Source organism: Oenanthe melanoleuca, chromosome 22, assembly GCF_029582105.1.
Source record: "Oenanthe melanoleuca isolate GR-GAL-2019-014 chromosome 22, OMel1.0, whole genome shotgun sequence".
NCBI classification, from domain to species: domain Eukaryota; kingdom Metazoa; phylum Chordata; class Aves; order Passeriformes; family Muscicapidae; genus Oenanthe; species Oenanthe melanoleuca.
Genome location: NC_079355.1, coordinates 92,932 through 108,388, shown reverse-complemented (window position 1 = coordinate 108,388; position 15,457 = coordinate 92,932). Strand labels below are relative to the sequence as shown.

The 15,457-nt window shown below is 47.4% G+C and overlaps 2 protein-coding genes and 1 pseudogene across 2 annotated transcripts; all 3 read right to left on the bottom strand.

The window, feature by feature from the left end:
- Positions 1-7,350: 7,350 nt before the first annotated feature.
- On the bottom strand, positions 7,351-11,041 carry LOC130261926 (uncharacterized; annotated as a pseudogene).
- On the bottom strand, positions 10,836-13,850 carry LOC130261925 (uncharacterized). The gene is made up of 4 exons (XM_056508600.1): positions 13,812-13,850; positions 12,917-12,949; positions 11,812-12,830; positions 10,836-11,386 (listed from the first exon to the last, which is right to left on the bottom strand). Exons 1-4 carry the CDS (start codon positions 13,848-13,850, stop codon positions 11,134-11,136), a joined length of 1,344 nt encoding a protein of 447 aa, XP_056364575.1. The 3' UTR covers positions 10,836-11,133.
- On the bottom strand, positions 13,540-15,435 carry LOC130261924 (uncharacterized). The gene is given in 3 exon segments (XM_056508599.1): positions 13,540-14,696; positions 14,698-15,079; positions 15,432-15,435. Coding segments are annotated over 3 exon segments (1,077 nt in total). The 3' UTR covers positions 13,540-14,005.
- Between the last annotated feature and the right edge of the window lie 22 nt (positions 15,436-15,457).

Here is a 15,457-nt window from a genome sequence, read left to right as displayed (position 1 = left end):
CCTAGGCGTAGGGAACACGCGCAAGCGCAGGACTTGGAGGTGCCGGCATCCCCGAACCCGGAAGTGATAGGAACAGAACAGGGACGCTCAAATATAGACAGACGTCAGAGCATGCGGGCCCCAAGGCCAAGATGGAGTTCAGGGAGCAGTGATTCTAGCTCGGAAGGGCCGGAAATGGGTCAGCACAGCAGTGACTGTGACGGCAGGCCAGCTGCGAGACGCGGGCGGGGCCGGCCCGTGCCGGGGGGAGGCGTGGCCGAGGGAAGAGTGGCCGCACCCCTGGAGGGCGGGTCCAGGTGCCGGAGCCCGAGCCGTTGCCATGGCCACGACAACAACAAAGCGAGCCATTCCAAGCGAGGCCAACAGCGCCATCTCGTGACGCACCATTAACATAACAAGACTATTTTCCAGTTAAATATAAAAAACAAACGGATATTGGAAGCAAAATTCTACAAGCTTCTGAAGAAGATCCGGGAAACACTTTATGTATTACAGCCTCAGAGGGAATTCCAGCAAGCACGGCAAGCGCTGGAGAGATTCAAAGCTCTATGGCTGTGATTCTGAAAAACATTTTTGAAGGATTTTTACAGCAAATGGGAACTGTTATAAACGAGCGCAATGGGCCATATAAGATCAAATAACAATTTAAAAGATTTATTGGTTACAGAAAGCAAAAGCAAATTCAGCGCTGGACAGCAGGGGAGTCTCCACTCCACCACCTGCTGCGCCCACCCCCCCTTAGTCTGTTCCTTTTAAGCTGTTAGGTTTTTGGGTGACGTGCTCCTCCTTTAGTAATTCTGCGCATGCTCCTCCAGTTGCTAGGGGGTCTTTTTCTGCCTTCTGGTGGTCGGGGGATGAGGGCGAGTAGTCTTCCTCAGCCACTGACTCCTTTCTTGGCACTTAAAACAATATGTGATTATGCAAGCAAAAGCAGAACACATTCTGTCTTTTTACTTTAAGGCCTATCAAGCAGAGCAAAACTATTAACAAGTTCTAGCGATATCTTTTTCAAGGTCTGTCTGTCAGAGGATCAAAGCAAAACAATTAACATCCTGGCCTCATAAGTCTTGGCAAAATTCCTTCAATGTCAGGGAGCGAACAAAAGGCTCGTTATTTATTACAAGTCCCCCTTTTTTCTATATTATTACTTTTGTTCGCTAAATCTTTGTAATTCCCTCTTAAAATTCTAAAATCCCCCCTTGTTCAAGCATGGGTGCGTTTGGGTTAAGTCACAAAGGTAGCAGTTAAACGAGGGGGTTCCTGAAGTCACCACTGTACTAAGTACTTTCTGGTCCTCCCACCTTATTAATGACCATTTAAAAGGTTCATGGCTTGCAAACGCAAATTTCAAAAGCATTATATATAGGATTCCTAATTGGAGGTGGTAGCTTCCCCATTTTCCACAACTGCTCTTTTTATTTTCCTCCCAATTTACCTCAGACTTTTCCCTTTCCCTGGACTCTCGACACCTCTGGGTACCTGTTCCTCATTTTCCCCTTTTGCTCGGGCTCCCCCCTCCACTGCTCTCGTCTCCTCTGCCTTGCCCATCAACTCGGTTGCCACGAGCTATGGGGAGTTCCATCTTCTCGGCAGCAGGAGTATTCTTCAGGAGGGGTGTTTGACCCATGCTTTTTAATACGTTTTATGTATTTATACCACTTGCAGTTCTTAATTGGAGGGGTGTAACAACTGAGTTCAGGTACCCACCGTCTGCACAGGGCGGCTACTATCCTAGCCACAAATGGGGCAGGTTCATTAGAGTGATAACAGTAGAACTGGGGGTTTATCCCCTTTGTAAAAATTTTCCACCACTCTTCAGACCCTCTTAAAAGTTCTCTGGCAGCCACTTTGGTAGGACCTGAGAGGTGAGTAGCCTTTGGTCCGAATAACAATTTTTACACACTCCCCTTGGAGGGTAACTGTTGCTGCAATGGGTCCACCACTCCTCATTACAAACTAAACAAATAAAGCATACAAAAGGGTTACAATTTCCCCAGCAATTTTCAGCATTACATCTTATTTTCACTGCTGCATTCAGCAGATCTTCCCCCCCCCCCACTGGTGCTCCTGTTGCTCGGAGCTCTGCCAGGAAGGAATAGTATGTTGGATCCCACAGTCTATCTCTCATGTGGAAAAAGTCTCATACCTGTGGTGGGGTGGGAATAATGTAGCCTGTCTTTTTAATTAGAGCTTACTCGCTTCTTAAGTGTCAGTTTCAGGCTCCCAGGTGTGCCCTTCACTTCCCACCCGGGGTCGTTGGTGAATTTAGACGGATTTACTGGTCCCTTGATTCGGCTTGTGTGAGTCCACCCTTTATCCACAGTGCGTACTGCTGTGTCTGTTGTAAGCAACACCTGGTAAGGCCCTTCCCACTTGGGTGTTATCGGATTTTCCTTCCAACTTCGGATCAGTACCCAGTCCCCGGGCTGAACCTGATGTAATACAAGATCTAATGGTGGTCTCTGAACCAACATTCCTTTTTCCCATAGCTGTTTTTTAAATTTCATCAAAGCTATTAAATACTCGTTAATGTATTGTTCACTAACATTTGGGTTTGTCTGTGCCTTTTCTAAACTATAGGGCATGCCATATAACATCTCGAATGGGGAAATTCCCAAATCTGCCCGGGGTTGAGTCCGAATGTTCAGCAAGGCTAGGGGAATGCATTTAACCCATGATAATTTTGTTTCTAGTACCAATTTAGTAAGTTTTTTTTTTTTTTTTTATTTCTCCATTCATCCTTTCTACCCGGCCTGAACTTTGAGGGGGCCAAGGAGTATGTTGTTCCCATTTTATTCCTAATGCTGCTGCCAGCTCCTGAGTTACCTTTGATGTAAAGTGCGGCCCCTTATCAGAGTCAATTGTTTCTGGTACACCATACCTGGGGACTATCTTCTTCAGCAGGGCTTTTACTACTGTTCGTGCGGTTTCCCTTGATGTCGGGAAGGCTTCCACATAATGAGTAAGATGATCTACTACCACTAAAAGATATTTAATCCTCCCCGCCTTTGGCAATTCAGTAAAATCCACTTGAATATTTGCAAAGGGTTGTTTTGCTAGAGGCCTTCCCCCATAGGGTAATTTTCTGAGGTTACTTCGATTTACCCGCAAACAGGTAGGACATCCCTTTGTGATATGTTTAGCTATATCGTGGAGCCCGATGCTCATGTACCTAGCTGGCAAAGTGATCCACCAGCCCCTGGGCTCCCCAATGAGTTTTCTGATGTAACTTATACAATACCCTCTGAGCTATTGCCTTTGGTAACACTTCTCGGCCGTCTGCTAATATCCACTTTCCTGCTTCCTCTGTAACCCCCATTCTTCTAAGTCTCTCTTTCTCCTCATTCGTAAAAATTGTGTTAGTGTTTTCACCATCCTTGACTCCATCTTTTCCCCTTTGCCCCCCTTTTTCTTTTAGGACCATTTCCTTTAGGGCTGCCCGTTTTGCCTCCTGATCTGCAGCATTATTCCCCCTGCTTTTTAAATCTATTCCTTGTTGGTGTCCCTTTAAATGAACCACTGCTAACCTTGTCGGCCCTCTCAGAGCTTTTAGTATCTCAACTATAAGTTTCTGGTGTATCAAATCCTTCCCCTGTGAGTTAATAAGGCCCCTTTCTTCCCATAGCTTTCCAAATGTATGGACTACTCCAAATCCATATCTAGAATCAGTATATATTGTCCCCTCCTTCCCCTCAAGAAGTTTCAAGGCCCTTAATATTGCATATAATTCACATGCCTGGGCAGACCATGATCTATCTAATGCACCCGACTCTACCACCTGTAAGTTCGGACCCTGCACTATTGCATACCCTGATTTTCTCTTCCCTTCTATTACCCTGGAGGATCCATCCACGAAAAGTCTTTCACCACTTTCTAATTCCTCTTCTTCTAAATCCGGTCTAATCTTCGTCTGCTCCTCTATTGTAGCTATACAGTCATGGGTCAAAGACTCATGCTCCGGTCCCCCGTATAAAAATGCGGCCGGGTTCTGTAGTGCAGTGGTTTCTAATGTCAAATTGGGTGCCTCTACCAGAATTCCTTCATACTTTAGAAGCCTAGCATCTGAAATCCATTTTTCTGCTTTTTGCTGTAATACGCTCCGGATGTTGTGAGGGGACATTACTTTGAAATTACCATTAAAAGTAATTTTTCTAGCTTCTTCCACCAATAGGGCACATCTGGCCACTATTTGTAAAAAGGTTGGCCAGCCCCTACTCACAGGATCTAAAATTTTTGATAAATATGCAACAGGCTTCTTTTTCCCTGCCCAATCCTGGGTAAGTACCCCAAATGCAATACCCTCTTCTATGTTTACAAATAAAAAAAAAAAATGGTCTCCTCACATCCGGGAGGCTTAAGACCGGGACATAGACCAAATTTTCCTTTAATTCCTGAAGTTTCTCTGTGTCTTCTTGACTCCATTTCATTAGCCCTTCCTGTGTTAATTTATAATAAAGAAATCTAGCTTTACTGCTATAATTTTCAATCCACTGCCTGCAGTACCCAGTAAGTCCTAAAATTTGACGAACTTGTCTCTTGTTTTTTTGGAATAGGTAGTGACATAATTGCTTGGATCCTTTCAGGGTCTATTCTTTTCTCTCCCTTCTTTAAATAGTGCCCCAAATATTTTACCTCCTCCTCTACAAACTGAAGTTTAGTCTTAGAAACTTTTAACCCCTTAAGTCCCAGAAAATTCAACAGCCTTATACTTTCTTTCCTTACATCCTCCTCATGTTCCCCTGCCAGAAGCAGATCATCTACATATTGTATCAGGGTTACTCCCGGTCCTTGTTTGGTAATCTTGCAAAATTTGTTCCAATGCCTGTCCAAACAAATTTGGAGATTCTGTGAACCCCTGGGGTAACACTGTCCACCTCAGCTGTTGCCTCCTCCCTGTATCGGGGTCCTCCCATTCAAATGCAAAGTACTCCCGGCTTGCCTCGTCGAGAGGGCAAGCCCAAAAGGCATCCTTTAAATCTATGACACTATACCATAAGTTATTAGGCCCCAATTTACTTAAGAGTGTATATGGATTTGCCACCACGGGGAACCGAGCCACTGTGCGTTTATTAATTTCCCTTAAGTCGTGCACTAACCGATAAGTGCCATCTGATTTGCGCACAGGGAGTATCGGTGTGTTGAAGGGTGACATGCATGGTTCTAGCAGCCCCTTGCTCAACAATCTATCTACCTCAGGTTTTAATCCTCGTCGACCCTCAGGGGATATGGGATATTGCTTTATTTTTACCGGGACTTCCGGATTTCTAATAATCACCGAAAATGGGGCTATTTTTAGCTGCCCCACGTTTCCTGGATTATACCATACTTCAGGGTTTATCTTTTCTTCGTCCTCCACTCTGAGAGGACAGAGTTTAATTTGCAGTTCCTTCTCTACTACTTCTATCTTAATTCCTAGTTCTATAATCATGTCTCTCCCCAATAGATTATATTCAGATTCTGATACTAACAAAAAGTCTCCCAACCCAATTCTTGATTCTGATTCAACTGTCACCCTTTTAATAACCCCCACCTCAAAGGGTTCTCCCTTTGCTCCTACTACCGTGGCAGTCTCTTTAGATAGACTACATCCTTTTGGCAAGAACTGAATAGTTGATCTTTCAGCTCCTGTGTCAACCAGAAAAACTATTTCCTGGCCATGGGGACCCACCTTCCGTTTTATCAAGGGCTCCTTATGATGTTTCTGTGTCCCCAAGAGATAGAGCCCCTGACCCCTCTAATCTGTCTTGAACTCCTTTTCATCCCGAATCCTGACCCTACACTCTTTCTTGAAATGTCCTTTTTTCCCACAATAAAAACACACCTTAATGTCCTGTCTCTCCCTTGAATTCCTAGACTCCTTAAGCTCTCTTATTGGCCACCTCTGTGTCTCTCTCTGACCCTGTTCCCTACTTTCTCGTACCATCATTCTAACTTGCCGTTTCTGACTTTCCTCTTCCCTTTTTCTTATTTTTGTTATTCCCTTTTTCGGTCAATTTAAAGATAAAAACCTCAGGACGGGCTATCCAGATTTTTGCATACTCACTTTCCTCCAAACAAACAGGTTTTTTTTTTTGTTTGTTTTGTTTTTTCTTTTTTTTTTTTTCTTTTTTTTTTTTTTGGTTTGGTTTTTTTTTTTTTTTTTTTTGGTTTTTTTTTTTTTTTTTATATTTACCCAAATATTTAATCTCTGTTTTATCCAATCCTCTGTTGACCCAAATATTGGCCAGAACACGTTTCCTGAAATCTCCTTCCCACCCCAGATTTTTACACAGTAATATATCATTTTTGCCTTATCCTTCCCTTCCGTTCCAGGAAAATGGTCCCAACTTTCTAGTAAAAATCCCAAGGGACTATCTCTAGGTATGGGTGGGAGTTTAACACTTGCAGGAGGTTTACTCTTCCCCTGCCCCATTTCCTCCGGAGTACCTTCACTCACACCAAAAATCACTTTCGCTTCCCCTGTTTCGTGGCCCACGCCCTCGCGGGTCGATGGGAACCGCACTACTAAGGGTCCGCACTCGCTTGGGGAATCTGGCTGCCAGTCCCCCTCTCACACACACACCACACGTTGTACTCCGGGATCCCGACCCCGCCCGAACGGATCCCTTATACTTACGCATCCTGCGTCTTCGTCCGGACTTTGTGCACAAAATTTAAGGGGTCAACTGGGCCCTCCTACCTTTGCTTTTGCTTTCTTAATTTTAGGTTCGTCGGTCGAGGTTGGGATAGGACTCCCGTCCCCGGGGCCACCAAAATGGTGGGGCGCGCCTCCCCGCAGGCAGAGAGCCCCTCCAAAATCTCGATCCGAGTACGGCACCAAATTTGTTATAAATGAGCGCAATGGGCCATATAAGATCAAATAACAATTTAAAAGATTTATTGGTTACAGAAAGCAAAAGCAAATTCAGCGCTGGACAGCAGGGGAGTCTCCACTCCACCACCTGCTGCGCCCACCCCCCCTTAGTCTGTTCCTTTTAAGCTGTTAGGTTTTTGGGTGACGTGCTCCTCCTTTAGTAATTCTGCGCATGCTCCTCCAGTTGCTAGGGGGTCTTTTTCTGCCTTCTGGTGGTCGGGGGATGAGGGTGAGTAGTCTTCCTCAGCCACTGACTCCTTTCTTGGCACTTAAAACAATATGTGATTATGCAAGCAAAAGCAGAACACATTCTGTCTTTTTACTTTAAGGCCTATCAAGCAGAGCAAAACTATTAACAAGTTCTAGCGATATCTTTTTCAAGGTCTGTCTGTCAGAGGATCAAAGCAAAACAATTAACATCCTGGCCTCATAAGTCTTGGCAAAATTCCTTCAATGTCAGGGAGCGAACAAAAGGCTCGTTATTTATTACAGGAACTGTTTTTGAACCTCATCTCCAGAAGAAAGCCGAATTTTCACAAAGTTCTCGAATTCTTCGGCCAGAACGAAGAACAATGCAACAAGAACCACAAATACCCACAATATCTATGGAACAAAGAATGAATGAGGCAGCAGCTTGGCCTCAATCTCAACAAATTGTTCCTTTTCACAGACAAATTTCTGCAGAGACACAGGTGTCTGCAGCACAAGACACTTTAGTAGATTGGACAAATACCAGAATGGACTTGACAAGAAGCAGAGAATGTCCTGCCATTTGGACTGGTGAGATAGCCGTGCCAGTGAATTATGATCCACAAGGCCAAAATCTGAGATGGCAAAAATTAAATCATGACTTAGTTAAAGACTTAATCAAGGCAATTAGAGATTACAGACTGGGATCTTTGTATTTTAAACAGCTTTTAAAAGGTATTTTCAACGAGTATGACTTGACTCCATATGACATAAGATCTCTTGTGTCATTGATACTTACTGACACACAAGGACTTATGTGGGAGAGCAAATAGAGAAGAGCCCTGCAGGAGCTGCAAAAGAAATATCAGGGTGGTCCGCATGCCAACCTCACTGTGGCAGAACTAGCAGGGGACTCTCTTCACAACAATCCAGCACAACAAGCCACCAGACTTCCAAAGGAAGTGCTAACGGATGTCAAGGAAGCAGCACGCAGAGCAATTCTTCAAGTTTCACCAGGAGGGACACATGGTATCATTTTCACAGAGATCAAACAAGGACCATCTGAACCTTTTTCTACATTTGTTGACAAACTTACACAAGCTATACATAGACAAATCACGGAAGAATCGGCCAGGCCACATCTGCTGAGAAGCCTTGCACTTGCAAATGCAAACCCAGAATGGAAGAGAGTTATCAGTGCTATCCCAGGCCAGCCATCTTTGACACAGATGGTTGAAGCCTATGACAAAATTGGAACTCCACAACATATAGCTTCAATAGTCAAGGAGCAAATAACAGAAGTCCTTCAAACGCAGGTTTTTGCAAATCAAAAGAAGAAAAACAATCCATCTGAAGGACAATGTTACAATTGTGGGGAATTAGGACATTTTAAAAGAAATTGTCCTCGATCCACAAAAACTTCCAAGCCATCAGAGCTTTGCCCTAGATGTCAAAGAGGAAGACATCTGGCAAGTGAATGTTATTCTCAAACGGATGTGGATGGAAAACCATTGCCGTTGTGTTTGGGGTTGCATCCTGGGAACCACAGATTGGATGGGGAAAGATCTGGACATAGTAAGAGATTGCATGGCATTGGAAAGAGTTTGTAAACATTGTATACGTAATTTTAGGTATAAAAGATTTGGCACAGCCCGCCCGAGGGCAGTTCTGTAATGGTCGCCTTGCAGAGCGGACCTGTGTCGGGCTGACTGAAACATTTTGGAAGATAAGATAAATAAACAGCTTTGAAACAACACAAGGTCGTCTTGAAAAGCTTTCTTGCTGGTGGCTCCGAGAGATCCAAGACTCCTGATCACCTGCATGTCCTCTCTGAGGAGGTCTCACGCCTAAAGAGACCCTCGGGGCAGGACAATGGTCCTCATCCCCTGGCACACTCCAGGAGAGAAGCTCGTTCAAGCAGCTCCTTTCCCATTCCCACCTCCTTTCCCATTCCCACCTCCTCAACGAGCTTCAGGCACTCAGTTAATATGGTTTTGCTTGCTGCTTGGCAGTGCTGCTCTGGATTCTCTTGATTGTCTTTTGCTTTGTCCTTTCTACAGGATGGCATCACTGCCTGATTCTGAAGCTGTGACATTGATTGCTGCTTGTGTTTCCTGCCTTTGGATGCCAACCACTCCTCCAGCTGTTTCCTGTCCAAAGACCAAGAGATCAGTTACCACCCCAGCAGACAGCAGCTTGGCAAGAGCTGGCTGTTTTTCCATGGAATCTCCCTTTAGCCAACTTCAGCTGCTTAAAAAGAATCAGTATATTTCTCTCAGAAAAACCCTTGAGTTCTGGACTGGGAAAGGAAAATGCTCTCAAGCATAAGCCTTGGGGCCAAAGCAGGAGAGTGGCCACACACTCTCCTTCCACTTACTGAATCAGTGGCAGAGGAACCCAGGATGCCATCCAACATCACCCTGAACCCCTTCTTTTTCAGGGCATCAACCTCCCAACAAGCTTTCACTCATAGGAGACTTTGGACTCTGTTTTCAGCAGGATGGTGCTGCCCCAAACCCTTTAAAGTCTGCTGTTTCCTGGAGACAGGACCCAGGTGGCCCGAGCTGCCACTTACCTACGATCTGGAGCTGGTGGGGTCCCAGCCTGCATGCCACTTGCCTTCTGCTCTTCTGGTTTAGGCTGGTCTATCCTCAAACCATCCTCAAGTATGTGTGTGCTGGAGCTGTGCAGACAGCTGCAGGACTGGTTTGGGTGACCTGTCCCTTGGCCTTCTTCTGTGTGTCCAGGAAGCACCACTTTCCTGTCCACGCCCTCTTTAACTGTGGGCCTTGGCCATGGCAAAGTGACACCTGGGTTCAGGCTGGTTTTATTTGTAGTCCCCTGGGGGTTGCCCAAAGTGGGAGGCTTGCTGGTAAATCTCACTGGGGGAGGGTTGCCTGTGGTGCTTAAGGCTTCCCCCTGGAGCTGTGCCAGGTTGCCTCACCGAAGTAGAAGCAGAAAGGCATCTAGAGAGCTGCAATGGTCCATTTCCAATACTTGTATTTTGTAATGGCAGGGTTTTCCTGAATTTATCCAAGGCCAGCTCTTCCTGAGGTTGCTGGTTCCCAATTCTGCCTTTTGAACCCAGAACAGGCCTTGATGTTACAGACGAATTTTGCCTGTGGGCCGAGACTCCTGCCTTCCTGAGACTGTCTGCATCTGGTTGAACAGTTCTCAACTGCTGCAGGGATGTGGAAGCTCGTGGGTCGAGGTTTTCCTTCTGACAGACCAGCCTGTCCTGCAGCCCCTTACTCAGAGAGTGCTCCAGGAGGAGGGTGGTCACTTCCCACCTGAGCTGCTGCAGCAGTGACAGTCTCCTGTGCAGGCTTCTGGCTCCCTTCTGGGTTTAGCTGACCAGGGGCTGAAGGTGACAGCTTGCCACTGGTCTGCATGGAAGCAGGAAGAGTCATGATGTTGGCTGTCTGTAGCCTTCCTGCTCCCCGAGATGTATTTGAGGGCTTCTAAAGAGGGAATCCAGGGTGCTGTGTGGATTTAGCTCCTTGCCTGCCATGCTCTTGAGGACCTTTCCCTGCACTCTCCATATCACCTTTCTTGCTCCTGTGAACATGGAAAGACAAAACAGCCCTCAGCTCCAAGGACAGCACAGCTTGGTCAGGGTGTCCTGGGGTGATGTTATAGTGCTCTGTAGGTCCAAATCATGGCGTGCTCCACTCACCTCAGCCCCAGCAATGACTGCTTCTCTGTACAGCTGCAACACATCAAAGGGGCCGTTAGACTGTACAGTAGGAGCTTGCTGTAATCAGTCAGAACAGCTAAGCTATAAGGAGGAATAATCTGGGACCTTTTTCACATTATTAAGGGTGTGTCTTGGCTCATTTCTACTCCTAATGAGAAGTCTAGTGCAGCAATGGACTGCATGAGCAGCTGCATGGGGCTTGGCTGCTGGCTGGGGTTAAACCACAACAGTCTCTACCTCAACTGGGTACCTCTCTATTCTCCTGGTTGGCACAGCTCACTGCATGCCTTTGGCCTACCCATAACTTTATGAGGGCTTTAATTTTCCTATGTTTCCCCTCTGTCAACTGAACACTTATTCCCAACCCCTCTTAGCTACCGGAGGGACATGGCCCTCATCCCCTGGCACACTCCAGGAGAGAAGCTCGTTCAAGCAGCTCCTTTCCCATTCCCACCTCCTCAACGAGCTTCAGGCACTCAGTTAATATGGTTTTGCTTGCTGCTTGGCAGTGCTGCTCTGGATTCTCTTGATTGGCTTTTGCTTTCATCTTTCTAAAGGGTGGCATCACATTCTGATTTCGTAGTTGAGACATGGGTGGCCGCTTGTATTTCTTGCCTTTGGATATCAACCACTCCTCCAGCTGATTCCTGTCCAAAGACCAAGAGATCAGTTACCACCCCAGCAGACAGCAGCTTGGCAAGAGCTGGCTGTTTTTCCATGGAATCTCCCTTTAGCCAACTTCAGCTGCTTAAAAAGAATCAGTATATTTCTCTCAGAAAAACCCTTGAGTTCTGGACTGGGAAAGGAAAATGCTCTCAAGCATAAGCCTTGGGGCCAAAGCAGGAGAGTGGCCACACACTCTCCTTCCACTTACTGAATCAGTGGCAGAGGAACCCAGGATGCCATCCAACATCACCCTGAACCCCTTCTTTTTCAGGGCATCAACCTCCCAACAAGCTTTCACTCATAGGAGACTTTGGACTCTGTTTTCAGCAGGATGGTGCTGCCCCAAACCCTTTAAAGTCTGCTGTTTCCTGGAGACAGGACCCAGGTGGCCCGAGCTGCCACTTACCTACGATCTGGAGCTGGTGGGGTCCCAGCCTGCATGCCACTTGCCTTCTGCTCTTCTGGTTTAGGCTGGTCTATCCTCAAACCATCCTCAAGTATGTGTGTGCTGGAGCTGTGCAGACAGCTGCAGGACTGGTTTGGGTGACCTGTCCCTTGGCCTTCTTCTGTGTGTCCAGGAAGCACCACTTTCCTGTCCACGCCCTCTTTAACTGTGGGCCTTGGCCATGGCAAAGTGACACCTGGGTTCAGGCTGGTTTTATTTGTAGTCCCCTGGGGGTTGCCCAAAGTGGGAGGCTTGCTGGTAAATCTTCTCACTGGGGGAGGTTGCCTGTGGTGCTTAAGGCTTCCCCCTGGAGCTGTGCCAGGTTGCCTCACCGAAGTAGAAGCAGAAAGGCATCTAGAGAGCTGCAATGGTCCATTTCCAATACTTGTATTTTGTAATGGCAGGGTTTTCCTGAATTTATCCAAGGCCAGCTCTTCCTGAGGTTGCTGGTTCCCAATTCTGCCTTTTGAACCCAGAACAGGCCTTGATGTTACAGACGAATTTTGCCTGTGGGCCGAGACTCCTGCCTTCCTGAGACTGTCTGCATCTGGTTGAACAGTTCTCAACTGCTGCAGGGATGTGGAAGCTCGTGGGTCGAGGTTGTGACAGACCAGCCTGTCCTGCAGCCCCTTACTCAGAGAGTGAGGTGCTCCAGGAGGAGGGTGGTCACTTCCCACCTGAGCTGCTGCAGCAGTGACAGTCTCCTGTGCAGGCTTCTGGCTCCCTTCTGGGTTTAGCTGACCAGGGGCTGAAGGTGACAGCTTGCCACTGGTCTGCATGGAAGCAGGAAGAGTCATGATGTTGGCTGTCTGTAGCCTTCCTGCTCCCTGGGATGTATTTGAAGGCTTGTTCTGAATAGGGTATCCAGGGTGCTGTGTGGATTTAGCTCCTTGCCTGCCATGCTCTTGAGGACCTTCTACTGCACTCTCCATATCACCTTTCTTGCTCCTGTGAACATGGAAAGACAAAACAGCCCTCAGCTCCAAGGACAGCACAGCTTGGTCAGGGTGTCCTGGGGTGATGTTATAGTGCTCTGTAGGTCCAAATCATGGCGTGCTCCACTCACCTCAGCCCCAGCAATGACTGCTTCTCTGTACAGCTGCAACACATCAAAGGGGCCGTTAGACTGTACAGTAGGAGCTTGCTGTAATCAGTCAGAACAGCTAAGCTATAAGGAGGAATAATCTGGGACCTTTTTCACATTATTAAGTGTGTGTCTTGGCTCATTTCTACTCCTAATGAGAAGTCTAGTGCAGCAATGGACTGCATGAGCAGCTGCATGGGGCTTGGCTGCTGGCTGGGGTTAAACCACAACAGTCTCTACCTCAACTGGGTACCTCTCTATTCTCCTGGTTGGCACAGCTCACTGCATGCCTTTGGCCTACCCATAACTTTATGAGGGCTTTAATTTTCCTATGTTTCCCCTCTGTCAACTGAACACTTATTCCCAACCCCTCTTAGCTACCGGAGGGACATGGCCCTCATCCCCTGGCACACTCCAGGAGAGAAGCTCGTTCAAGCAGCTCCTTTCCCATTCCCACCTCCTCAACGAGCTTCAGGCACTCAGTTAATATGGTTTTGCCTGCTGCTTGGCAGTGCTGCTCTGGATTCTCTTGATTGGCTTTTGCTTTCATCTTTCTAAAGGGTGGCATCACATTCTGATTTCGTAGTTGAGACATGGGTGGCCGCTTGTATTTCTTGCCTTTGGATATCAACCACTCCTCCAGCTGATTCCTGTCCAAAGACCAAGAGATCAGTTACCACCCCAGCAGACAGCAGCTTGGCAAGAGCTGGCTGTTTTTCCATGGAATCTCCCTTTAGCCAACTTCAGCTGCTTAAAAAGAATCAGTATATTTCTCTCAGAAAAACCCTTGAGTTCTGGACTGGGAAAGGAAAATGCTCTCAAGCATAAGCCTTGGGGCCAAAGCAGGAGAGTGGCCACACACTCTCCTTCCACTTACTGAATCAGTGGCAGAGGAACCCAGGATGCCATCCAACATCACCCTGAACCCCTTCTTTTTCAGGGCATCAACCTCCCAACAAGCTTTCACTCATAGGAGACTTTGGACTCTGTTTTCAGCAGGATGGTGCTGCCCCAAACCCTTTAAAGTCTGCTGTTTCCTGGAGACAGGACCCAGGTGGCCCGAGCTGCCACTTACCTACGATCTGGAGCTGGTGGGGTCCCAGCCTGCATGCCACTTGCCTTCTGCTCTTCTGGTTTAGGCTGGTCTATCCTCAAACCATCCTCATCTATATGAGTGCTGGAGCTGTGCAGCCAGCTGCAGGACTGGTTTGAGTGACCTGTCCCTTGGCCTTCTTCTGTGTGTCCAGGAAGCACCACTTTCCTGTCCACGCCCTCTTTAACTGTGGGCCTTGGCCATGGCAAAGTGACACCTGGGTTCAGGCTGGTTTTATTTGTAGTCCCCTGGGGGTTGCCCAAAGTGGGAGGCTTGCTGGTAAATCTCACTGGGGGAGGTTGCCTGTGGTGCTTAAGGCTTCCCCCTGGAGCTGTGCCAGGTTGCCTCACCGAAGTAGAAGCAGAAAGGCATCTAGAGAGCTGCAATGGTCCATTTCCAATACTTGTATTTTGTAATGGCAGGGTTTTCCTGAATTTATCCAAGGCCAGCTCTTCCTGAGGTTGCTGGTTCCCAATTCTGCCTTTTGAACCCAGAACAGGCCTTGATGTTACAGACGAATTTTGCCTGTGGGCCGAGACTCCTGCCTTCCTGAGACTGTCTGCATCTGGTTGAACAGTTCTCAACTGCTGCAGGGATGTGGAAGCTCGTGGGTCGAGGTTTTCCTTCTGACAGACCAGCCTGTCCTGCAGCCCCTTACTCAGAGAGTGCTCCAGGAGGAGGGTGGTCACTTCCCACCTGAGCTGCTGCAGCAGTGACAGTCTCCTGTGCAGGCTTCTGGCTCCCTTCTGGGTTTAGCTGACCAGGGGCTGAAGGTGACAGCTTGCCACTGGTCTGCATGGAAGCAGGAAGAGTCATGATGTTGGCTGTCTGTAGCCTTCCTGCTCCCTGGGATGTATTTGAAGGCTTGTTCTGAATAGGGTATCCAGGGTGCTGTGTGGATTTAGCTCCTTGCCTGCCATGCTCTTGAGGACCTTTCCCTGCACTCTCCATATCACCTTTCTTGCTCCTGTGAACATGGAAAGACAAAACAGCCCTCAGCTCCAAGGACAGCACAGCTTGGTCAGGGTGTCCTGGGGTGATGTTATAGTGCTCTGTAGGTCCAAATCATGGCGTGCTCCACTCACCTCAGCCCCAGCAATGACTGCTTCTCTGTACAGCTGCAACACATCAAAGGGGCCGTTAGACTGTACAGTAGGAGCTTGCTGTAATCAGTCAGAACAGCTAAGCTATAAGGAGGAATAATCTGGGACCTTTTTCACATTATTAAGGGTGTGTCTTGGCTCATTTCTACTCCTAATGAGAAGTCTAGTGCAGCAATGGACTGCATGAGCAGCTGCATGGGGCTTGGCTGCTGGCTGGGGTTAAACCACAACAGTCTCTACCTCAACTGGGTACCTCTCTATTCTCCTGGTTGGCACAGCTCACTGCATGCCTTTGGCCTACCCATAACTTTATGAGGGCTTTAATTT

Coding starts and splice junctions, on each gene's coding strand:
- LOC130261925 (XM_056508600.1), bottom strand. CDS start 13,850: ATGTTGGATGGCATCCTGGGTTCCTCTGCCACTGATTCA. Junction 12,950..13,811: donor GTTCCTCTGCCACTGATTCA/GTAAGTGGAAGG, acceptor GATGTGTTGCAG/CTGTACAGAGAAGCAGTCAT. Junction 11,387..11,811: donor CCACCAGCTCCAGATCGTAG/GTAAGTGGCAGC, acceptor GTCTTTGGACAG/GAATCAGCTGGAGGAGTGGT.